Source organism: Drosophila grimshawi, unplaced genomic scaffold (assembly GCF_018153295.1).
Source record: "Drosophila grimshawi isolate 15287-2541.00 unplaced genomic scaffold, ASM1815329v1 contig_1377, whole genome shotgun sequence".
Lineage (NCBI taxonomy): Eukaryota > Metazoa > Arthropoda > Insecta > Diptera > Drosophilidae > Drosophila > Drosophila grimshawi.
Window position 1 is genome coordinate 8,850,301 of NW_025062900.1, and position 24,392 is coordinate 8,874,692.

Here is a 24,392-nt window from a genome sequence, read left to right on the forward strand (position 1 = left end):
CGATAGAAAATATATTGTTATATTTATCGGTCCAGCACTTCTGTCGCCGCTCAGCCGTTGATAGGAAAGGACTTAAATTCGAGTAAGCAGATGGAGACAAGGAAGTATCCGACACCCAACCTGGGAAACTAGCTACGTTCATCCAACCATATTGTTAAATATTTTCCCTTGTTATTTTTGTTCTTTTTTTGGTGAATTTCAGGCAAAGATGAGAAATCATTTGCAATGTATATTGATCGACAGCGGTCGTGGTTCCAGCACAACTCTGTGCACGAGCGTCGTGTGGAGGGCGGCATCACCACGGGCAGCACAGTTGGTGTGCTGTTGGATTTGGAACGGCATACGCTCAGTTTTCTGGTGAACGAGATGCCACAGGGTTCGGTGGCCTTTCGAGATCTCTACGGCGTTTTCTATCCGGCGGTGAGCATCAATCGGGGCGTTACATTAACCATGCACACGGCAATGGATGCACCCAAAATGGATTACTTTTAGAGTGTTGAGGGGTGGGGGAGTAGCTAATTGTGTACATATAGCTTGACATTTATCAGTTATCGGTGTCTATATACATATATACCTATTTGCACTATATGGCTTATAGCATAATCTATGACAACATAAACACTTACCTACTTAAATAATTATGCTTCTAAATGTAGTTTCGGGCAAAGTTTAGCGACATATCTACAGTCTACTCGTATCTATCTATCAAAAATCTACACATCGTTTTCAAAACGCTGCACAAAAAAATGAAAAAAATTATACATAAAAAAGAAATTAAATTATTTAAACAACGTTGCTTGAATCAAACAATTATTAAAAATAATTCAAAACGAAAAAAAAATGTGTAAAATATGATAAAAAGAAAGAATTCACAACTTTTAAAAGTATTTTCCACATACAAAGCCAAAAAATCAAGCACCCTGCAAACACCAAAAACAATTAAAATTTAAATCTATTTAAACAACATACAAACCAAAATAAACACAGAAATAGATCTGTTAGAAATTAGTGTAGTTCTGAAATTGCATATGTATGTATCAGTGTGTTAGTGCTTACAAAATTTTGCGTGTTAAATGGGAACCGAAACAATTCAGATTATTCTGCGTGACAAAAAACAAAAACATCAAATACAATTAATATAAAATACGCATTGAGTATTTAGTTTATAGACTGAATGCAAGTTTTTTCAGATGTAGAGATAGAAAACAAAATGCTGCAAAAAGTCACATAATATTCTCAATGTAAAATGTGCAATTTTTCAAATATTTAAAACACGTTGAGATCGCAAGAACACAATCCAAAAAAATAAAAAATGTTAACGAAACAAAGCATTTCAAAGCCAACTATGTTGCTTAAAAATTATATTTGCATTTACATATATATTTATAATATTAATTCATAAACTTACCATTAAGTTTCGTGTAAATATTAGCATACCTTATTTTACATATATATTTCCATTAAATGTAGTTACTTTATAAACATTGGCTATAAATGTGTTTTTTTATAAGATATATTAAACTTTATATATAAATATTTGCTAGTTTTACATGTGTAATATTTAAATATAAAACTCTATCTACGGAATTATTTATACATTTCAATTTAAGTCTACCCACAAAAGCAACGTTAACAAAAAAAAAGAAAAAAAAAGAAAGAAAACAGCTACAATTAATATATAATTACTGTGCATGTTTAATATTTATAATTGTAATAACATACTTACATAATTATAATAAAAAGGACCCCAAATTATGATATGCAACCATAAAAAGCCTGGAGTATTTGAATGGCATAATCAACCACAGCCACAAAAACACGCAAACGAGTTTATTCATAAAGTCATATGGAAAAGAAATAATAAATATTGAATATGCATATTTAAATACAGCCCACCTTTGATTTGCTCTATGGGAGTGTTGACTTGAAATACAAATTTGTCCCTACAAATTTCTATATATTTTGTGAATTGGCAGCTTGTGATATTTTACTTTTACTCTATTCAATTCAGGTGTTATTTTCATTAGGGGTCACAATTTATTTAAATTTTTAGTTAATTTCAGCAGAATCAATACAAAGTATTATATTTTATGAGTAATCTGTCTCTGTTTATTAGGTATACTTATTTCTAGAAGAGTTAGTCACCTCGTAATGAAGTGTGATTCTCCACTCGAAAGTCTATTGTTGCCCCTCTCATTTCTACAACTGCTCTCATTCGCTGAAATAAAAAAAAATGCACATGGAAATATCATAGTTAACATTTCTTAAATAACTTTGTGTTCCTGGAATTCCACTCTTTCCACTCCTTCTTTTTACAATTGTCTATACAGCGCATTTTTACTTTCTCCGTTTTCAAAATTGTTAACCATTAGCTAAAAACTTCACGCAAGCGAAAGTTCATTGTGCCAATTTTCAACTGTTGTTCTCCTTGTTGTGGGTTCATGCGAGAAATGTGTCGTCAACAATGAACAATTGCTGCTGTTGTTTTTGCATTTGCACACTGGCTGAGACACTTTTATAAATTACACACTTAACTTTACCCCACAACTACGGAAAAAACAAGCAAACAAACAAAAAGCGAGGGTATAGAAACTACAACAATAATATTCAAACATATAACGCTTAGAATGTTGCACATGTCAATTGCAAAAGCCGTCATTCTGTTTGCCTGTGTGTGTGGGTGGGTTGCATGTGCATACAAAAACTTTACCTCTCAGCGAGATTTTAATGAGCGCAGCGCAACAAAACCGCGAGCCAACTTTTATTATTTTGGCTGAGCATTGTTTGCTATTTTAGTTGTAGTTTGTGTAAGTTCTTTGGGGAAAACGCATCAGAGTGCAATTTTTATATCCGGGTTGGCATACCCATCAGATTTGACGCTGGAGACTACACTAGACGAGCTGAGCTAAGCTCAAAGCAGCTCTGGGGTGTCGGCCACATCCACTTCCGTCGCGTTGCCTCGCCTCGCCTCGCCACGCCTCGTCGGCCATGTTGCGTCCGAGGTGGCGCAGCTGGGCGCGAGACAGTGTTATGAGGCAGGAACAGAAGCTGCTTTTCAGCATCGGTCGTTCGCTTCATAAATCATAAAACTTTCGCTGCACGTCGCCTGCAAGGATGCCCTAACAATCTGTATAGCTGCCCCTTGACACCCTGCAACTCTCAAACTTGCAACAAACCAAGCTGCCAACTGACACTAAGTGTTGAGTAAATGTTTTCGCGCCTCGTTGCGTTCCCGAATTCCCCAAACATTCTCGGTTTTGCTCTTGTTGCCGCTGTTGAGGATGTGGCACGTTGTTGTCGCTGCTGTTACTTTACTTCCACATAAAATAACCATATTAATACCACCAGGAAATCCATCTCAAGATAGCAAGCAAGCGCCGGCTTAACTTTGACCGAGTTCCACGCAAACTAGTAGCTGAATTTAACAGATTGCTCCTGTGGGAGCTAAGTGAAAATTTATCTATAAGCTAGTCGAAACAAAGAACCATAAGCAAGTGACATCCGTAAGTAAGCATATAATTACGTAGGTATATAAATTCTTTTATTTAATGTTAAGATTTAAAAATTAAAGAAACAAATGTGGTTCAATATGTGACGAATTAAGTTTTTATTTTCAAATATCTGTGTGGTGATTAAAAAGTGAACAATGATTTTCTCAAGATTATACATATTTTTAAGTATTATTTTAAACATATCGAAAGAGTTTGCATCAGTCCAATTTTCTTTTCCTTAAGGGCCCAAATACTTACGCACTCATCTAGGAAATGCGAAACGATTAAGAAACAAAACTTTTTTCACAGATATGCCAAGAAATTTTGATTTTCCACCAATTTAAAAAAAAACATAATTCAGAATATTCCAATAATCCAATCTGCTATATATCAGTTGTGGCATCTGTCTGTGCCGTAGTATCGGTGAACGGATTCTCAGTTTCAATTGTGTAAGACGTTTGCTCTGTATATTCAGTGGTTACATTTGTGCCATTCTGCGGACCGCCTGCTTCCCAAATTTGCAACACTTGAAGAATTTGTGGCTGAATCCAGCTTCTGACATGAATGCCCCAAATCATGTCAATGTGATTCGATTTCTTGTTCATCTTGTATTTGAGGACAACATTGGGCAGCCGCTTCATCAGGCGCTCAACGTCCTCGACAGTTGACAGATAATCATTTTGGCCATAGTACAGAGCAACCGGTGCTGTAATTTTCTCCAGAGGATAGTCCGGAGGCGTGGCACGCCCATAGATACGTTGGTTCTCAGTAGTACCGTAGTTGTAGGCACAAAAGCGATTTGATTGCAGCACCTGCAAATAATGTTGACCCTGTTTGCTATTCGCACCGGCAGGAAAGTGACCGAATATCACTGGAACCATTGTCTAAAATGGGCACAGAACAGAAAATAAGTTGAAATTTTAAAGACTGCTTGGCATAATCTTTGCTACACACCATGTTCAGCTCAGCCACATTCTTGCCAATCACTTTCCACGCGAAAAACAAGCAAAGACGCATTGCTTCTGCAGAGCGGGTGCATTGGTTATAGAACAGATACGAGTGACGCGTCAACTCATATTGATCACCAATCACTTTTAACAAATTGATCGCCATGCCCGACAGTGGAGTCTTCACGTGTTCCATGAAAACCGCCGGAGCGAGGGCGTTCATCACATGCACCTTGGAATTGTACTCCGGCCGACTGGATGCCATCACAAAAAAGGTGGTGGTGCCTTGAGAGTGACCGAAGTAGCTCAACTTCTTGTAACCAGTTTTGTTCAGCACCGTATCAATCATTGCGGGAAGATCGTATACACCAATCTCATGCCATGAGAAGCTCCAAAAGGCCTTGTCCGTATCAGGATTCAGTTTGACATGAGCACGTGAGTAGCGATTGCCACGAGCATTTCCCATCCACACATCGTAGCCGGCATCAAAGAGATAGTAACCTAGTCCGCTATGCGGACCCATTATAATCCATGACGCGGAACTATCCTCGAGTCCATGGACCAGCAGCACAGGCTTAGCTCCAGGTCGGGCAATACGATGCACTTGCAGAAGATACTTGTCCTCGGTAGTGACAATATGCAACTCCCCCGGATACTTGTACTTGCTTAACAATTGCAGCTGCCATTTAAAGTAAATATGATTTAATTCCATTTTTTTCTCTACTTAAGTAGCATTCACCGTTGTCAGATGCGCATCTTCAATCACGCTTGCCGGATAATTGTCCTCTACATAACTAGCTTTACTTGTTGGCCACAGTTGGCCAATCAGATAGAGTAGTCTGAATAAGTAGCTCCATCGGCTGTTTGCGTGCTGCATGTCGTATGAGATCAAGTACACTGAACTGATTTTCAGTATGTTAATCACTCCCTCAGGTAGGAGTAATTAGTTACGCCAACATTTAGTTTAATGCTCTCTCAGTTTAAAAATATATTAAATTTAAATCAGCGTGTCGAGCAATTATTACTGTATCTATAAGTTTATATAATGAACATACAGTATTTCTGTATTATTATTATTATTTATATTATATTGTGTTAATACAACTAAATGCAGTGACATTTTTTTAATGAAAAACTCTTTTTCGTACAGTATAATAATTATTTGCTATAATTATCGCACAGCAAGTGCAAAGTTCAATACTAGCTAAATGTTAATAAGCCAATCGATCAGTTCAGCAATCGCATTAAAGCCAGGGCCATTCTTTCAACACATTAGTCAGTCAATCAGAACGGTGGCAATCCAAATGCTATTATAATGGAAATAGGACTGGGATTGAAAACGAAAATTGAAACCTAAATTCGGCTAATCAAATATCACACAGGCTTCCAAACTGTTTGCCGGATAGATTGAAAAATTAAATTTTTAATTCAGCTGTGGCCCGTACACCAGCCATGAGGCGCCATGAATAGTCGTTTTCTATGTACCCTGTAGCAATAATAAAATGAAAAGTATTCGAATTGAGCAACTAATCTTTGTATATACTTGAACGTAAACTTAATTTTTTTTATGTGATTAGCTTACAATTGAGCACATAATATATTGAAAAATACTGTAAACTTTTTGAAAGGGTATCCTTTAAGTAAGGCTGTAACTTTTAAGAGGCATTCTCAGTTGTTTTTGGTTGCTCTCCGTTCAGCAAATATTTGAAACGCTTTCGTTACAATTGGTGAACGTGGGGTTGGGGGGAAGGCAGCTCTTTTCAATGCCTATGTCATCGTGTTATACAATTGATTGGTAAAAATTGATTTCAGCTTTTGCATAAAATATTTGGATCCCTTTATTTGCGCCAACTGTTGTCACACTGTCACTGGATGACAGCCGCACAAAACGGCGTCGAATTTTCACTAGGCTCGTAGCCTCTCGTATTATGTTGACACTGATGCAGAAGCAGAGGACGGAACTGAGTTTCAGTTTGAGATTGAGTTGACTGACCAATGTTTGGACATTTGGCAAATAACTTAATTCGACGATGTCACCACATGTTGGCACCGACAGCAACTGACCAAGCAGGCCAGACCCCCTCTCGATAAACCCGTGCGAATTTTACAGTCGGCATTAAATTGAGTTTAAGATATAATATATTTAAAAAACATGTGAAAGTCATATTATTGTTGTTGTTACTCGAATAAACTTTTAAAGCCTTTCATCTACTTACGCTTAGACTTTATCTAAAGTTAAAAGTCATATTATTGTTTGTGTTATTCAGTTAAGTGGAAGTTTTAAGGCTTTTTCAAAACATATATTCATGTATAAGGAACTTAGATTCTAGTTAATTTAATTGTTGAAACTACTTAAACTCTTTATAGGAATCCGTAATATTGTTGTTAATATTCAGAGGAACTTTTGAAGCGTTTTCAACAATTCTATTTATACACAAATAACTGGGTTGATAGTTAATTGAACTCCTTATTAAAAGTCATTCAATTTTATTGAATTACAAAATTAAAAATATACAAAAGAAACTTTTACTACTTATATTGCATCGTCAATATTATTATTATTTTTAAGAAATGTTTCTTCATCTTTATAATATATTTCTATTGCTGATTAGCTTATTCGTTGTCAAGCCATTTTAGTTACAGTTTAAACACCTTTGTTCCTCATTGGAGAAACAGAATTAAGCCTGCAACATCAAAGTTGTACAAGTTATCCATTGCACTTTTGACCTATATCGTGGTAAGTGCACAAATTGCAAGATGTTGAAGAGAGTGTTGGGGGAATGGATGCGGAGGAGGTGAATTAGGTAATTCCCTTTTGCCCTGCAAGGCAATCAACATCAACTCGTTGAACACTTTGAAACGTGGCGCGTGTCCCGACAATTAGCTAGTCTCTATTTTGAGAGCGAGTGCCAATCAGACGACAATCAGCGTTGACTACACGATGTTGCCACAGAATGTTACCACACAGTGTTTGCAACAAGCTAGCCAAAAAAAAAAACCGGTTCAGTCCTTAAGGTATTAAAAACGAGACCAATCAATTGGCCAGCCCTTCATTCCATTGCCATTGTTGTTTAATAGGAGCAGCAGTTGCTCTTTAAGTGACTCTCCCAATCTCCTAGAGACCTAGTTCCCTCGATTTGGTGCAGAGTTCAGCTCGTTAAAGAGTCTGCGAGTGAATATACTTTGAGCATCTGTAGTTGCCCGATTATGATCAGCATTGTTTAGTTGCAGCATTTAGTCTGCTACTTGGCCATTAGTATCTGGCCAGCATCTTACTCCACTTCACTGACATTAGCCACGCACGTGACTTTTAATCACGCGCGCATAAAATTTCAGGCAAAATCAGAGACAACCCACCAAAAGAAGATAAAGCAAAAACCGAAGTAACCGAAGAAAACCACGCCTGGTGAATTTATAGGGGCGCTGGACTGGTTTATAGCTTTGCCAACTTTGACTTTGTCTAGCTCATTACAAGTAGCCATTATATATATATATATATATATATATATGTATACCCTTTAAAGAGAGTTCATTATACATTTTTTAGTCAGTCGATCTGATTTTCGGGGCAAGCTTTCTATATAGTAGTCCTTTTGTTTTTCATTATGTATTGGATGTAAGCTGATTATGCCATTAAAGAAGTTAAAGATATACGTTTTTTGTAGGAAACTAAAGTATTTACTTTAATAATTAGTTGTGATTGCAAGATAATTGAATTTTAAAATTAAACTTTACTTTTTTAATAAATTTATTTCTGAGATTTGTATAATTATTAATCTCACAGACAAAATGGTTATTTATCAGAGCATTTAGGCTTCAATATTAACATTTTGTCATTTCTTAATCGGAAGTCAAAACGAAATCTTTTTTTTGTGCGTAACACCAACCAAGTTGTATAAGTTGAAGTGGAGGCCTTGGAAGAAATCCAAAAGTTTGCGCTGCTTAAACTGCTGGGTGTGGACGAACTTTACGACTTGGCTGATGTTTTGAAGACCCATGTTCCATGTTCCCATGCTTCCCTCCACCTTCTATCCCTCAACTTCTTTGGCCTTGCTCAGCTGAAGCCGTTTTGTCTGCCCAGCGCGGCTTTAACCTTTTCAAGTTCTTGCTGTTATCCCCCTATACTATAACTGTCTGGACGTCCTGGACGGCCAGTTGTAGCAGCCATATTGCATTTGATTCAGATAGAGAGACGACAGTCAGAGCAAGGACTTGACTCCGAGCCAAATGGCCGTCGCCTGCGCCAAAGACATGGAGTCGGAGTCGGAGTTGGAGTTATATTATTATGCTTACGGGCTCGCCCAATGCCAATTACAATGCGTTTCGGGCAACGGGTCGGACCGTTGCTGTCAGGCTCATTCAATGGAAACAGCTCCACCTTCAGCTTCCACTTTGCCGCATTGCCACTTTCTACTGCCACGCCCAGCTGCCTGCCTTTTTTGCATTTTGTTGTAATTACTTTGGGCTCGCTTTGTGTGCACGTGGCACATTCTGTGTGGGTAGAGCCAAAGTAGCATAGAACAAGTTCAGGGTCAGGGGTAAAACATCTGCCTGGCTTTAAAAAAAAAGCTCTCTCGGCAGAGCTGAACTGGAGATACCCTGAAAGCAGTTGTTAAATGCAGGCTTCAATTATACAGATAAAAGTTTTCTCAATCTAGAAATTAAGTTAGTGAATATTCTTATTCCTAAGCTCAACATTTTTACATATTTTAATGTACAAAATATACAATCATATATAATAAATACATACACATATTTATTGGAGCTTCGCTTATCGCGCTGCTTGCTTCTCACATAACCGATATTGATGATATTATTCCAGTAATACGTAATATTCACTGATTACTTGATAGTAGATACTTTGCGGTATCAGAGATTCTTTATTCTGTTTGTACAACTTCATTACACCCATTTTGAATATATTTAGGGTATACAAATTGATTTCATTTGGCAATAGCCAATTGCCTGTAGCAGACAAACAAACGGCAATTTAAAATAATAATACGTCGATAACAATAATATTTAAGTTAATTAATTTACATATTTAATTCAATTTCACACACCGCCGAAAAGTTCGTTTAACTAACAGCAATTTAAAAACGAAAATAAGAAATGCTTCGCAGTTTTTAAAAATTGACATGGTCGAGCGCGTGACGTGCTGACAGACCGTGAATACAATCGATGAAAATAAAAACGACGGGGAACAAAGGAAATTATCATGCGCTTTCAATAATTACGACATTATTTGCGTATTGTCGCGGATGCAATGCGTAGCTGTTCAGGCATTATCTGTGATTTTAGTGGCACGCAGAGATGCCATTTGTGCAACGCGTTCTTGATACTGTGCCGGGCTGCATACTTGCGGCTGCTCCCGCTTATATCTGTCCATCATTAAAATAAATAAATGATAAAGGATTAAAGACAATGGCGGCGTCAATTTCTGATATGATTAATTTATGCCACATGAGAAGACATACAGCTGGGTGTGGCAGCCATACTCAATTCTTTTCACTGAACCACAAAATATGGCAGCAAGTAGCAAATTGAATATTTGACCAAAAAAACCTTTGGCAATAAATATTAAAATCGAAAATATCAGCAGGCAGGAGGAGCCACAATAGTAGTTTTACATTATACTGATAGTATCATCACTCCATTAATCTGAACTTTGATGTGCAGTGTAAGGTTCGTGTGATTGGAACGCTTGGAAATTTCTAAAAGATGCATCGGTATTTAATTTGATATCGCTTTCTGTTCATTGTGGCCAATAAATTAATTGAATTAAGCAGCATTCCATCGATGTCTGTCTGTCTGTCGGAAACAATGTTAATTAGTTTCAAAGTAATGAACATTTAATATGTGTAAAGTACACAGCTCTTGTAAACATTTATAAGCGGCCATACAATTCGTTTGCAATGAACACATTTTAATTTTTCAAATAAATTATTATGAATTGTAACACTTATTTGAAGTAGTTGGTTGGCATATTAAAAATTCTTTTATAAATACGTTAATAATATTATTCAACTATTTTTAAACTCTCCGGCATTGTGTTCTACTTAAACCTCAAGTGATTTTATTTAAGACTTTTGCTTGTTAACTGTTACTTTCATTAAACTCTTAGCACTTCAATTGTTTCAAGCTTGCCTGTTACCTCACTGAGATCCATTAAGAATTTCAGTGCTGCCCTTTTCGGGCACAACTACATTAAACTTGATCGTAAGTGTTTACGCTTGAAGTGAACAAAGCATGACCAAATTGTAAGCCCGAATCTACTTTTATTATCAATGAGGAAACTGTAAGTAACAACACACACACACACACACACACATCAAATCGGCTTCCAGCTGGCAAAAAATAAATGTATTTAAGCCCTTTTCATTACGATAATGAAATATTTCAAGAGCAGTTTATGTGGATTACTTGCTTAAATGTGAGAGCAGCATGCAAAAGTGGCTGCCACTAACCCACTCCACATGACGCCATAAACATGGTGTAAAACCCCATGACAGGAGCATACACACACTCACCCACACGTGTACACACACACACACACACATGTGTTCACATTAAGGACATGCGTGCAAAAATAAGCGCCCGGCCATAAGCCGCAAAATGGGCAAGGCACAAACCCGCCAAACCTACGATAGCTCATGCACGCCAAGAAAGGCAAAGGCATAATTATAGCATTATCACACACATGCACACACAAACACACACATATACATACATACACACACAGCACACACTAACGATAATCAATTGAGAAATGTTTATAATGAAGTGGCACGAGCAAAGTCCTGCCTGGCACAATGCCCGAGCGCTAAGCACTTCATTTACCCGTTTTCCAGCCATTTATCGTATCGTGTGTTTGCGAGTGTGTGTGTGTATAAGTGTGTACCACAGCTACTGCAATGGGCGTGGCATGCAAAAGCGCCAAACCAGCAATAAACTCTTCTTCCATTCCCCAATCGCCCTTCACCATTCATTGATACCATGTGCTAAGTACACGTTGACCAGAGATAAACATGGGCAACACGCACAGCCATTCTAACCAAATCACTCCATTCTCCCACCCTCAAACCCCTCGGTTCGCGCTTTCACGACAACGTCCATCATAATTCATTGGGAAGGGAGGACCTAACACAGAGGCAACTAGTAATAGAACTAGTAGAAATGTGTGAAAACAGGCCCGCACAGTCCATTGTAATGAAATTAGCATAGACACAAAAAGAGACAGAGAGAGAGAGAGAGAGAGAGAGAGAAAGAGAGAGAGAAATATAGGGAAAGCGAGAAGATCAAACTTGGGGCATTTTGCAGTAATTGACTTTAAATGAAATGATTTTAAAGCTACAACTGACATTGAGTATAGTTGCAGGAGTCAACTCAGACTCAGAAAGCGTTGCACAGCATCATCAGCTTAGTCGAAGTGTCAGTGACTCTGCAACTGAAACTGCAACTAGAAGTCGCAACAATAGTAATGGAAATGAATCGTGGCACCTCCTCCTCGAGGTAATGTAGGTGAAACCAGACTAGTGAGTACCTGGCTAATGGTTCCTATTGTGTCATTGGCTCGATGCAATGCACCGTGACTGGCCCCAGCCTGGCAACCCATTTTCAGTAGAGAATCTTTTATTTAATTTATGCCAAGTGCCAAAGGCAATGCCAATGTTGAGGTTGAGTTCGCTGCAGCCTTTGACTCCTTACCAATGAGGAGCATATGCCGGCGTTCAAAAGTTCAAAGTGCAATAAACTATGCAAATGAGCTAATTTAAAGTTTCTTATTTGAAAACAAAACGAATACAAATATACTTGAAATATATTAAAATATATTATTTGATAGATGCAACACAATTTAACATTTTTAAAATAACAACTCGTGTGAAAACAAACCAAAGCTGAACGGATTTCCGATAAGTAGCAAAGGATTTAGTCCACATATTTAAAGCTGTAATTTAAATTAAAGGATTTGTATATCCAAATTAACAAAAACATTCGATTGCTTTAACTGAAAATTACCCTTACATAAAGTCAATCAACGTCTAAAAATATTTGTAAAGCTTTTCAGATCAAGATCAATTATCTCCAAGCCATCATATAAATTATTTTAAAAATCGGGTTGTTTAACCAATTCATCATATCTTTTAGATCGCTGTTATTTTTGCTTGTCATTTTTTATTTATTTTTTTTTTTTGCTACTTGTGGTGTTAAGTTCGTCTTTGACTTAGCTCAACTCCTTTCCCTATCCTTCCTCTCAGCTCCTCAAAGTCAACACTTGGTGGCATCAGAGCATTCGCTGCTGTCTTTGACAAGGCGTTTTGTTAGAGAACCACTTCAAGGAGACAGCTGTACAAAGCAACGAGTCAAGTGCATTTTCGTTAGTTGCTTTCAGATTGATTTTTTCTTCTTTCTATTTATATATATTGTGTTTTTGCAATTCGTGCAATGCAACTAAGGTTTCAGCGAGTGCCGAGTCATTTTTTATGTTCTTTTTCTCTACTTCATTTTTTAGTATTCTCCGTTTGGCGCTTTCTTTCATTCGCAGCGCGCTTTCAATTTGTGTGTACATAAATTTCGAAATGGACTTCTCGTGTTGGGAATCGCGACATACAAAAAAAAAAAAAAAGAAATGAAAACATAAGAAGAGGAAAATGGTGCTAGACCCCTTCTCGCCCTGTTAAGAAATTGTGGTACGGAAACAAGTGGCCATGACTGCAATAGCGAGCTCTAAAAACAGAAGCAAAAACAACAACTTCCAGATAGTGTTGCAAAAGGCAACTGCATAAATAACCAGGCAAAACAAAAGCCTCGGTCCAAAGTCCAATCGAAAGTCGAGTTCGGCTGCGTCCTTGTCGCAATGCTGAAATTTACGACTCCTTCGAAAATTTCCACGCATAAATTTGGCGAGTTAAAAAATGCCAGAATTCCAGAAATAACCCAACAATATTGTTGACCAAATTCTTTTGTTGTATCGCATTTGTTGCATTTGTTTTAATTGGAAAACTTAAAGCATTACCAAAAAAGGCGACACAGTTTTGGGTGCGCCCACCCTGAACTGGGAACTGGGTAATTTGATTGTGTGGCGATTTCCGCACTCAATGGACCGTAAAATTACACCAGAGAAGAGGTAGCGCGGCAAGGCACATGTAAATGTTGATAACAATAAAAGTCTAAGGCAAAGTTCAAGTTGGAGTTTTTGATTCCGTCGCACCGTTCTGCTTGGTCGAGTAGGGAGGGATCTTTGCTCTGTGTCTTGAGAGCGGATAGAGTTGTAAGAAACGCTTCACATGCTGTTCTGACACCAGTGAAACCATCGGGGGAGGGTGGTAGGGAAAAGCACAATTCAAGCGTGACAAAAACTATTCGCTTTGAAAGCAAACATCAAATCTAACACAATGTGTGTTAAGAGGGAGTAATAAAATCTATATTAATGGTCATTCAAAATAAGCGATTATCAAATATGTGAACCAAATTTGTTCAGTTGAAAGTGGGAGAAGTATATTTGGGCTAAATAGAGGTCTGGTATCATCAAAGAAAATAACTGGAAACGATTTTTCTTCTATATATATATATTTGTTAGAATATTGTTATCAGAAAATGAAATGTCAGCATGAAATGCAATAGCTACAAATTGTATATCAATAAGCAATACGATGATAATTAAAATTGCAAGCAAATATCATTCAGTCATTGAACCATTTGTGTCAATGTCAGTCGAGGATTTAACCAAAGAGCGTAACATCATATGCCATTTGTGTGTAAATTGCCCTTTAGGACCGATTCTAGACGCTGTAATGTTAAGCCCAGCATATGCTTATATACTTATATGTATCTGGCAGCTCTTGTATGTGTTGTATGTGATCCGGCGTCATCATTACCATTTTCTGTCATCGTCATATCATCACACACACACACACACATGTCCTTATGACTTTCTCGCAAACGATAAGAAAAGTTTTTCTAACATAAACCGAGCATAACCCCAGAGCAGGAGATGTCCATGTCAAAACATATGGCATATTGCCAGGCAAAACATTTAATGGTCTGCAAAATGGCCAATGGCAGGCTAAGGGCGAGCACGAGATGACATTAAAAGTTGCTTAACCTTCATTAGACGCCCTATTCCAGCAGCCAGTGAAATGAAATTTAATATGTGGCATGACTTTGGGCATAGACAACTCCTCCTGCGTGCTGGGCGGCATCCTGGGTTTCGGGTTGCGCAATAAACGCGACTGTCGGCGGAGCTTAATATGCCATTTGTGCATGGCTCAGATGCCGGCTGCACTGCATCCTAATGATATGCTTGAAAAAAAGTTACGAACCACCGGGAAAGTTGGCAAACAAGGAGAAAACGCCCAACAGCTTTAAATAGTAAGAAGACCAGCCCAATTTGCCAGCTTGCTTCTCACATCGCAGGAAACACAGTACCCACCGCAGCCGGATCTGTTAGGTTGACTGCCTCTTTAAGTCCACTCGACTCGGCTTATACTTCCTGCGCCCTGTATCCTGCCTCCTACAGCAAAGACAAACGCGTTAATGCGGCGACACGGCATTATCCTCTTCTCCCTTTCATCCTATGCTTCCATGCTTCTTTGCTCTCTGTTGCCACTTCGGGCGCTTTGCGCTTATTTTGATAATCGAATTTGCGCAAACAAGCAGCGCCAGCAACAGGAGTACAACAAGCTTTCAAAGGATAACAGGACAATGCACAGGAGAACACTTGCACAGTTAACATGCACAAGGGCAAATAGGGCCGAGGATATCTTCGCTATGAACTTCTTCTTAATACTCATTAATGCTTTACAAGCTCTCGTTAACCTAATGAAAATACCATATGTAAAACTCATAATAAAATATTCAGTTAAGTTGTAAGCTCAAGTTTATTTTCGTTGTTTGGCATAAGTCATCAAAGCTCTATTGACAACTATTTTCAATTCATTCTGAGAAACTTTAAGTCCACTATCCGTTCTGGAAGATATTTGAAATCTCCTTAATATCCAGTAAACTTTTGAAATGACTTCGTCGCCAATTATTTATGCAAGGCAAAAGCTTCGTAACTGGTAACTTTTCCAAAGAAAACTATTTTTAATCAGCTAGCTCCTCTAAAAGCTTCCTGATTAGGAATAGTTTTCGGAAATGTCATATTTCGAGGCTTATGTGATTTCAGTCTACGAGATCTGGATAATGTGGCTTTCATTTTCTTATGAAAACACCGATGTTTCGAGTAAGCAAATTGCTGATCTTTGGCCTGTAATCAATGGGTTGTAAGAATTGAATTGAACGATTTACCTGACCATATTATAAATTTTCACCTGTGCGTCTGCCTTGATCAGATCCCGAACTTCCGCAATGCCTCGACGCATAAAGTCTATTTTCTCCTGTAACTCTCTCTGTTGCTGCTGGGCCTTATTCAGGCGATTTTTGGCGAGGCCTATCTGAACGTCCCAGTGATCCAATTCATTAGTTAACTTAATAGAGTATTCAATGATGCGAGCTTCATATTTCTGTTTAGATAAAGTGTGATTAATGTTGTAAGGATATTATGAAGAACGCTTGTTAATCACCTCGATAAGAATGTGGTTCACAAAGAGGTCAACGTGCGTAGCATAATTGTCTTTTTCAATCATGTCCTTAAGCTCCTCGATTTGCTCCTGTATTTTGAGCACGGACTGGTTGTCCTTCAAACACTGCATCTCCACCAGGCTGGCATAGTAGTCGCGCACATATCGCCACTCAATGGGCATACGGAGTGTAGCCTCCATGGTGTGACGCTTGCAATTCCTGACCATATTCCGTTCGTATCGGCTACGCCACTCAACGCTGAACTGCCGCTTCCGCTCCTGGATGTTGTATAACTCTTCAATTGAGATTTGCAGATTGTTGTCGAGCTGCTCGCCAATTTGCAACAGCTTCTGCTGATCCCAAATTGTGTCCAGCATCTTCTCATTGGTATTAGTTTCATATGCCACAGTGTAAAAGTATTTATAGTTTCGCAATATCTCCAGCAGATCTGTGCTATACTTGGCCTGATTCAGCTCATCCCAGCTGTATTTCCGGATCAACACATCAATATACACATCGTCGGCCAGCTTGGCGCGACTGAAGAGCCCATCCATGGACCACTCGAATATCTTGTGCGGCAAATCGCTGAGACTTATACCACCAAAGTCGAGAGAGATACTCTGCAAGATGCGGAGTCGCCGGATCGCTCGAGCGAACACAAAGTAAATCGAGGAGCGCTTCATTGATTCCAGCAGCTTGTCATATCGTGCTTTAGTTGGACCCATTAGAACACTTGGTGTGTCAGTTTGAGATTTGATGTCACCATCCACTTTGATGTCATCCAGCGATCGGATCGGATTTAACTTTTCCAGGAAGGTGTCTAGTGATAGTTGGCTATCATCGCTGAGAACTGATTGGTTCGAGGCATCTGCACTCGAACTTGTGCTCGTTTCGTCTAACTCAAGTTCGGCAAACAGTTGACGTAGAAAGGTGTCGCGGCACCAGGTCGGATCATATTCACCATCAATTGGCATTATGAGTTCGTATTGTTGCTCCATTTCGCTGAACTGTTTGAGCAGCAGGTGGTCCTCCAGTGAGGGCTGCGAATCGAAATTAAACATGCTTCAAGCTCACAAACAAATTAAAGAGAAAGAAAATCAAATAAAATATATATTGCTAAGGAAAAACAAACAAAACTAAATTAGCAAAAAAAAAGGAAGATAAATTCTATTAACTCAATGGCAAGTCCATCCAAAGCCTACTTTAACACATTTAAAACTCAAATCACAGCTTGAAGGTCTGATTTCATTTTAATATGTAAATCAAAATGGGAAAATAGAGTCCACTCCATATATTCTGCAAAGCTTAGTTCTGACAAGCTTTAGATCTAATTTCCAGCTTATATCCTGTGTAAGCAGGATCTCAAAATCACCACAATTAGCTGGTGAACTTAATATCAAAATTTAGTTGGTGTTTCAAACTAATAAATGATTGTACAAACTTCTAAACTTGATTTTCATTGACATTCTTGCTTTTTGGCTTATTACAACACTGTATTCTTAATCTGACTTAAAAGTTATTTTAATAATTTTGATGTTTGTATAGAAATATAGCTCCTGCTTTTTGATGTATTTAGTTTCAATCTCAATTATTGGTATAATTCAGGTGTGGTGCCTGCTGACAACCTAACAGCCCCTAATTCTTCTTGGGAGCTTGTTTTCTACATTTTTGTAATTTTCTTTATGAAAATCAATGCATATATGAATTTGCATACTTGGATGTGAGGCGATTCATAAATTTGAGATGCGACACGCATATTTACACGCCACAAGGCTCTGCTTTAAATTAAGTTTGCAATTGAAATGGTGCGCAAGAGCAGCAAAAGGACCAAGGACCAAGAACAGCCTGCCGACTTTAAATTGCTCACGTGTGTGACACAATTTGAGGAAACCGACAAAGGAGGCAACGACAATGACGGAAGCGGAAGCGAAAAATGTGCACAAAAATCGCACAGCGAACAAAACAGTTGAATGACAGAGAGGGAGAGGAGATAGAGACAGATGGAGAGAGAGAGAGAGGTACAGAGTCGGTAGGCAACGTGGCGCTTAACAGCTGGCACGTACGCAGTGCCACGCCCACGTCAGAACCGCGGGGCAAACAATTTGGAAAGCACACACACACTAAAACAAACTCGCCCTGCACACACACACACACACACACACACACACACACACACACACACACACACACACACACACACACACACACACACACACACACACACACACACACACATACACACACACACACACATACACACACACCCACACACACACACATGTAGGTCTTCAGTTACGTTCTTTATTCCCCACCCATATCTTGGGGCTATCAACGTCATGGGCCTCGCCATAAGCCTCAAATGCCATGCGTACGTGTGTTATTTAATGCTTATCTTTATCCTTTTCCCATTAGTGTTATTGATGTTGGCAGTCGTCGCTTACCACCCACCCAACCACCCAAGCAGTGTGGCACCTGTGCGTTTGCGACTCGATAAACCTGGCCGGCAGCTAAACGCTGACAATTGATGCCAGAAGATGCCTGCGGAACAAACTTGGCACAAAATCACGCGCTAAACATTATTTTAATGCTCCAGGCAGGCATTCACATATGTATATGGATACGTTTGTATTCCACACACTCTATAAAGCAGTCTGTCGAAAATATTTAAAGCTCTTTCCCATCATCCCCCGCATTTCCTGACAACCCCCCAAAGAGTGGGCCCTCTTGGGTCCTCGCGCTGCCACCACTGACATTTATAAATGCTGAACTTGGCTCTTAGGCTTTCAGATTGCCAGCCCAACAGCGGGTGGCAGCCTTGACGGGAGCCTTCCGAATTGAAATGGTGCTAAATTATGGCGGCAGATGGTTAAAGTTGAAGCTTAATGAAAAAATAAACACGCTCAATAAGTGATGGGATGCGTTAAGACTCAGGCCTATAATAAGAAACACCAGCAAGGATATTCACAGATAAAAGATGTGAAATATTTTCGAATGAAAAGTTCAGACGCATTTTATTAAATGTATTCACATTTGTCAGCCTAGTTTCATCATTATAATAGTGAGCAGCTAATGATATCAGAATTTAAATTTGAAAGCGCACAATTTACTTGACGAAAGGCTTTGGAACTTCGAAATACAAATAAGAATTGTAATTAAAATTATTTAATTAATTGAATACTTTTATTAAAATTGTGTCTAATATTCCAGTGGAAAATACTAACCAGCAAGAAACAAAATGCAACTGTTTTTGCAACAATAACCACTTCTATCGATAGTTATAAAAGGGTTGCATGGCAATGGGACAGAAACAAGTAATGTCAGATGAAAAAAATAAAAAAAAGCATAATCACTCTTAGCTTTGACATATGCGTAACAAGTCGTGTTTTATTATTTATTTTTAGATTGGTGGATAAATATTTAACACAATTTAAACACCAGTTTCAACAAATTCAAATGTACTGTTAAGTGTTAAGTGCTCGATCAAAAAAATTACGCGGCCCAAAGTGTGTGCAAACCATTTCGATTTGACGACAAATCGAGCTCTCTATTTTCTATGTAAGGCGTCGACAAGCTGTCCAATACTCTGCCGGCCAAAACGACCAATACAAATTAGAAATCACCATTAAGGGAATCGAAAATGCTCGCACGCAAATACGAACTGAGTCCACGGATGCCGCTGGTCCACGAGAAGATCGCTCTCCAGTGTGCACTGAACATCAGCAAGTTGGCTTCATCATTGCCGAAGCCGCGCAACCGTTTCGACGAACTTCCTGTGCTGGTGGAATTGCGTCGCTGCGACGAAGATGTCCTTTATCGCTATCAGGTCAATCTGCCTGCCAGCTGCCTTGATCCCGAGCCGCAGCAGATGAATGCCGCCGAGGTGACAGCACTCACCAAGCAGCTACAACTGCCCTGTATCGTGCACGGCTACACCAAGGAGCACGGTTCGAGTGCTCAGAATACACTGATTATGTTGCAGGAGGCGGTGCATGTGGTTCACAATCGTGAACGGAACGACGACAGCCAGCCAGGCATCAATGAAGCCATTTCAACATTCCAATGCTCGCCATTTGCCTGTAAAGCCTCCCAAAGGACCCAAGATCATTTCATGGCTGCTCTCCACCAATACGAGTCCAGGCCACTGGCGTCCAAGTTGCTTTCCGATAGACAGAGCGAGGAACATAACACAGAGGACGAGTTGCAGCCACATTTGTATCAGGTGTCACAAGGTACTTATATCAGCCCGAATAATGGAATCTATAACGGCTACAGCATAGTTGGACCACCCATTCGTCACCAATTTAACGAACCCCAGAAAACTGTAAACAGCCCAAAATCTGAGCAACAGCAACCCTTAAAGTTGCTCAATGGGTACAAATCCACCAGGTACCCTAATTATAATCACAACGATAACAGACACATGTATCGTGAGAAGAAAGCTGGAAATTGCAACCAACTATCAATTGTGGCAAGAGTAGCACCATCACCACCACAGTCAAAGATTCGCCCATCCAATGGCTACAACCCATCGATACCTAACTCGGCTCTCAGCCGCAATTTAAGGGATAACCGTGCCAAGCAATTGGATCCGATGCTGGAATGCGCGTCTCTGCGCAATGCTAAAACACATGGGTTGTGGATGGCGGAGATGCAAGCATCTTATGGATTTCTGCCGCGTGTTGATAATTATGGCCAACAAATCGAGCTGCAGCGAGAACTGCAGTTAAGAAGAAAACGAGATCAGGATATCCAGCATCAGAAGCTAATCGAGCAACGAGTCCACAAGGGTGAGTTCAAGCCAGTAACAATTTGCATATTGTGTTTACTGTTTGACTACTCGTTGCCGTATTCCCAGATTCCCAATTGATATCGCAGGTGCCGCAAGAGTTGCAGTCACTATTCCAATGGGACAGCTGTCGCCTGTGCCACACGGCACTGACATCGAAACGTAATGCTCTGGATCATTACTTGTCGCGCACCCATCTGCGACGGGTGGAAACCTGGCTAATCCAGAATAGCTTTGGCATGGGAAACCTGTCCGAGGAGATGTTGCGCCATCTGCGCAGCTCGGGACCCGCCATCCTGCACTGCGATCTGTGCGATCTGAAGCTATCCTCGATGTTGCATGCCTGGCAGCACTTCTGTGGACGGCGCCATCGGCTCGTGGAGCGTCGGATTAGCAAGCCGAATGGTGAGGGCTACTACGACAAGGCAGGCAACTGGGTCCGCACCAATGATAAATGGCTGATGTGCCATCTGTGCGATGTGATTGTCACATCGGAGTCGCAACTAGGTCTGCACATGGCCGGTCTGCGGCATCGCAAGCGTGAAAGATCCAACTTTGGCTCATCTTCGACAGATACGTTCGATGGCAGCTTCATCCATCGGATCACGGGGAATGGTACGCTGGTGCCGCTAAATCCATTCGGCACCTACATGTACGCCGGTCGCAACAGGCGGGACATTCACATGATGGATGACGTGAATGCCAACTATTATTGCGAGCTATGCAACAAAACGCTTAATCATAAGAAGTCGGCGCAACAGCACGTTGAGGGACGGGCACACAGTAAGAAACTGGAGAGGAATAAACAAGAAACAAGAACAGTATGCATCTAAATATCTGAATCAGGTACGCTGACCGATCATAAACAAATCGATCGATCGATCTCAGCCCCACCACGGCAATCAAACGGGCCGTATTACTTGCAATTTATATATTTGAACTATGTAACATTTCATATGTTTTGAAATAGCACTTAAATATAATATAATGTAATATAATATAAAATATGTATATGTACATATATTTGTAAATTTGTATGAATGTTAAGCAATGCGTATCTCTGCAGCTAATTTAGAATATTTCCATTTCACAGTATGTCAAGTGATCCAAATTGATTTATTATTTGAGCATTTAGTATTAGCAAATCTTTTAAACATAAAAAATATACCCTTTTTGATACAGAGAAAATACTATTGCACGCTCTTGGGCTGTCAAAAATGTTGTGCCTCAGCATGTTGCACCAATGTTGCCAAACACCAATGTTGCTAAGCACCAATGTTCCTAAGCACGCATGCTGCTTTGCAATAATTTCATGGTGCTGAAGCGTTGCTGCAGCTACAACAGAGTTTCAAGCCAACGTGTATAAAATGATATACTTAAATTAAGAAAAAGAAAGTCTTCTGTATATATGTATCTGTTAGGTTACTTAAGTAGGGAATTAAAATCGATATAATTAGCCTATGATACATTTTGTGTACCAAAAATTAAAGGAAAATACCGTTATACTACATCATTTTCTTAGCAGGTTGCTATTTAAGTTGACACGTAAATATGGTTGCGGTATTGACTAAGCAGCACTAAATTAAAAAATGTGGAATACTTTTGGGACCACAATGAAGATGAGAAAATGGCGGTAGCACATCAACAAAATATCTGTAAATCGGCCATGTATCTGCAAGGTCTTAAAGGACATGGTGAGTTAATCGCAAGGATATACTTTATAAAACTGAATTTAATGAATATAATGCCATCTAAGAACATAAACTCTTTCTCGTAACTTTATTAAAATAATCGTAGTTGCAATGGGTTTATGTCTAGATTTCAGGTTTGAAATAATATGTGCCTAATCTGAACTTTTTCCATGTCAATATGAATATAATTCTTTTTCTCACAAAAAAGTTAACTATGAATTTTCTATATAGGTACAAGTGTAAAAAACACATTTAAAACAATAATTACGCTCATTATATTGGGGAAACTTGCAGCACTTTTGGCTTCATTAATGATGTGGCACTCGCCGCAAACGTTGCATGCCACACGTTCATAATATGTTCTTGTGTTGCTTGCTTTTAATTGCCCGCCTGCTTATGCAGGAACACGTTGCCCTAAAGCGTCTGCCGTTGCCATTTGCAATTCGCCATTTGACATTACCCAGTAGCCATTTGCCATTTGCCATTTGCCTGGGCGTCCAGACGGGAATCGCATAAACTCTGCACAGGAATCGTCGCCAGCCGTAGACACTGCGAGGACCATAAAAACGGAGTTATCGTTGGGTAAATATCAGAAGTGCCCCCCGACTCAATTTTAGTCGACGTCTAGACAAAACATGGCATTAAATAAATAAATAAATCGCAGCAGCAGCAGCAGCAACATCAACAACAGCAACAAAAATAACAACAATGTCAGCGGATCGACAAACCGCAGAAACGGAAGAGACGCGAACAATTTATGGCCACGATTTGGGCGTGTGTGAAGTAAAAAGTATGTTGCACACACGTCCAATGAAGGTCAATAGCTGGGCGATGAGCGTGTGAAATTGTGGGCGTGGCCAGTCATCCTAGTCAGCTGCAGCCAACACATACAACTGCGTATGCATATCCTCCTGCTATATAGCTATCTGTTTATCTGACTGTCTGGCTGTCGCTTCTGGCTGGCTCAAAACATGTTTTCGCATAAATTAAACTTCTTATCTGCAGTAAAACATTTGACGCCATTGTTGTTGTTATAGTTGCTGTAGATGTTGATGTTATTGTTGCTGTGTAGCCAGGAAATGTATAAACAATCAGCACCAACATGCAACAGCAACAGCAGCACCACAACAATAACAATAAAACGGAGCAGCTTTTGTAAAAATGCATCTGGAAATTGAAGGAAAAATGTCGAAAAATAAATAAATTGACGGGAAATGACATTTTATCGATGATAATATGAATGATATGGGGCCAGTATGTGGGCAATAAATGATAATACTGCATTCTTAAAGGTGGCTTAATATATATTTTTTTCCATTTTCATTATATTACGAAATGGGAATTTAAATCAATTTTCAACTTTAGACTTACCTTGAAAATAAAAACATGATTTTACTATTATTATTTGTACAAGCCCCTTATAAATTATACTTTGTTTTAATTCCGGAGGTATACTGATATTCTTATATCCGACTTTTCAGTAGCTAAATATGTGCACATATGTATACGTGTAATTTTTGCATTAACATGTATTTGTTTTTGCGACTCGTCCTTGCGTTGAGCGACCCAAATTTAATTGCTCGGCGCTGAGTTTGTTTACAACTGTGTACACAAATTAATTATGCAGCTCTGTGATGTGATCTGATGTGCTTCCACACACACCCAAGCTACACACCCATCACCTGCACAGTTCGCTTAGTGAAATTGTTTTTAACATTTGCCAAAAAATAATCGCTTGACGCACTCAGCCTGAAGAAAATTTATGTGTGGCAAGCCAAAATACATCCTGCAGGCACTCGCTTGCCTCAAAATACCCATTTGCATAGCCTACACACAGACACAGACACAGATGGAAATGCAGTGAGCGCTTGAGCAAACAATTAACATCATTTTGAAAAAATTCACTCAGGCATCA

At 39.3% G+C, this 24,392-nt stretch overlaps 4 protein-coding genes across 6 annotated transcripts in view; 2 read left to right on the plus strand and 2 right to left on the minus strand.

Moving 5' to 3' along the window:
• Positions 1 to 786, plus strand: part of LOC6561659 (E3 ubiquitin-protein ligase TRIM9) — a 90,045-nt gene extending 89,259 nt beyond the window's left edge. For all 3 annotated transcript variants that reach the window (XM_001988700.3, XM_032736258.2, XM_032736259.2), the window contains one exon: positions 203 to 786. In XM_001988700.3, the coding sequence (XP_001988736.2) occupies positions 203 to 492 (290 nt within the window). In that variant the 3' untranslated portion in view covers positions 493 to 786. The remainder of the gene's footprint in view (positions 1 to 202) is intronic.
• Positions 787 to 3,599: 2,813 nt separating this feature from the next.
• LOC6561658 (lipase 1) lies at positions 3,600 to 5,315 on the minus strand. Its single transcript, XM_001988699.3, has 3 exons — positions 5,178 to 5,315; positions 4,446 to 5,117; positions 3,600 to 4,375 (listed from the first exon to the last, which is right to left on the minus strand). The coding sequence occupies exons 1-3, from the start codon at positions 5,313 to 5,315 to the stop codon at positions 3,875 to 3,877; spliced, it is 1,311 nt and encodes a 436-aa protein (XP_001988735.2). The 3' UTR covers positions 3,600 to 3,874.
• A 9,984-nt stretch (positions 5,316 to 15,299) lies between these two features.
• Positions 15,300 to 17,138, minus strand: LOC6561657. The gene is made up of 3 exons (XM_001988698.2): positions 16,003 to 17,138; positions 15,751 to 15,942; positions 15,300 to 15,686 (listed from the first exon to the last, which is right to left on the minus strand). The coding sequence occupies exons 1-3, from the start codon at positions 17,059 to 17,061 to the stop codon at positions 15,528 to 15,530; spliced, it is 1,410 nt and encodes a 469-aa protein (XP_001988734.2). The 5' UTR covers positions 17,062 to 17,138; the 3' UTR covers positions 15,300 to 15,527.
• A 2,204-nt stretch (positions 17,139 to 19,342) lies between these two features.
• Positions 19,343 to 21,791, plus strand: LOC6561656. The gene is made up of 2 exons (XM_001988697.3): positions 19,343 to 20,787; positions 20,856 to 21,791. The coding sequence occupies exons 1-2, from the start codon at positions 19,638 to 19,640 to the stop codon at positions 21,617 to 21,619; spliced, it is 1,914 nt and encodes a 637-aa protein (XP_001988733.1). The 5' UTR covers positions 19,343 to 19,637; the 3' UTR covers positions 21,620 to 21,791.
• Positions 21,792 to 24,392: the final 2,601 nt, after the last annotated feature.

Bases quoted from the DNA above. Each gene is read 5' to 3' on its own strand.
- LOC6561658 (XM_001988699.3), bottom strand. From the start codon at position 5,315: ATGCAGCACGCAAACAGCCGATGGAGCTACTTATTCAGACTACTCTAT. The intron at 5,118-5,177 runs GTGAATGCTACT...TTTAAATGGCAG, and splicing joins AAGATGCGCATCTGACAACG to CTGCAATTGTTAAGCAAGTA. The intron at 4,376-4,445 runs GTGTGTAGCAAA...TGCCCATTTTAG, and splicing joins ATGTGGCTGAGCTGAACATG to ACAATGGTTCCAGTGATATT.
- LOC6561657 (XM_001988698.2), bottom strand. From the start codon at position 17,061: ATGTTTAATTTCGATTCGCAGCCCTCACTGGAGGACCACCTGCTGCTC. The intron at 15,943-16,002 runs GTGATTAACAAG...TTATCTAAACAG, and splicing joins TGAACCACATTCTTATCGAG to AAATATGAAGCTCGCATCAT. The intron at 15,687-15,750 runs GTGAAAATTTAT...CATTGATTACAG, and splicing joins TGATCAAGGCAGACGCACAG to GCCAAAGATCAGCAATTTGC.
- LOC6561656 (XM_001988697.3), top strand. From the start codon at position 19,638: ATGCTCGCACGCAAATACGAACTGAGTCCACGGATGCCGCTGGTCCAC. The intron at 20,788-20,855 runs GTGAGTTCAAGC...CCGTATTCCCAG, and splicing joins CGAGCAACGAGTCCACAAGG to ATTCCCAATTGATATCGCAG.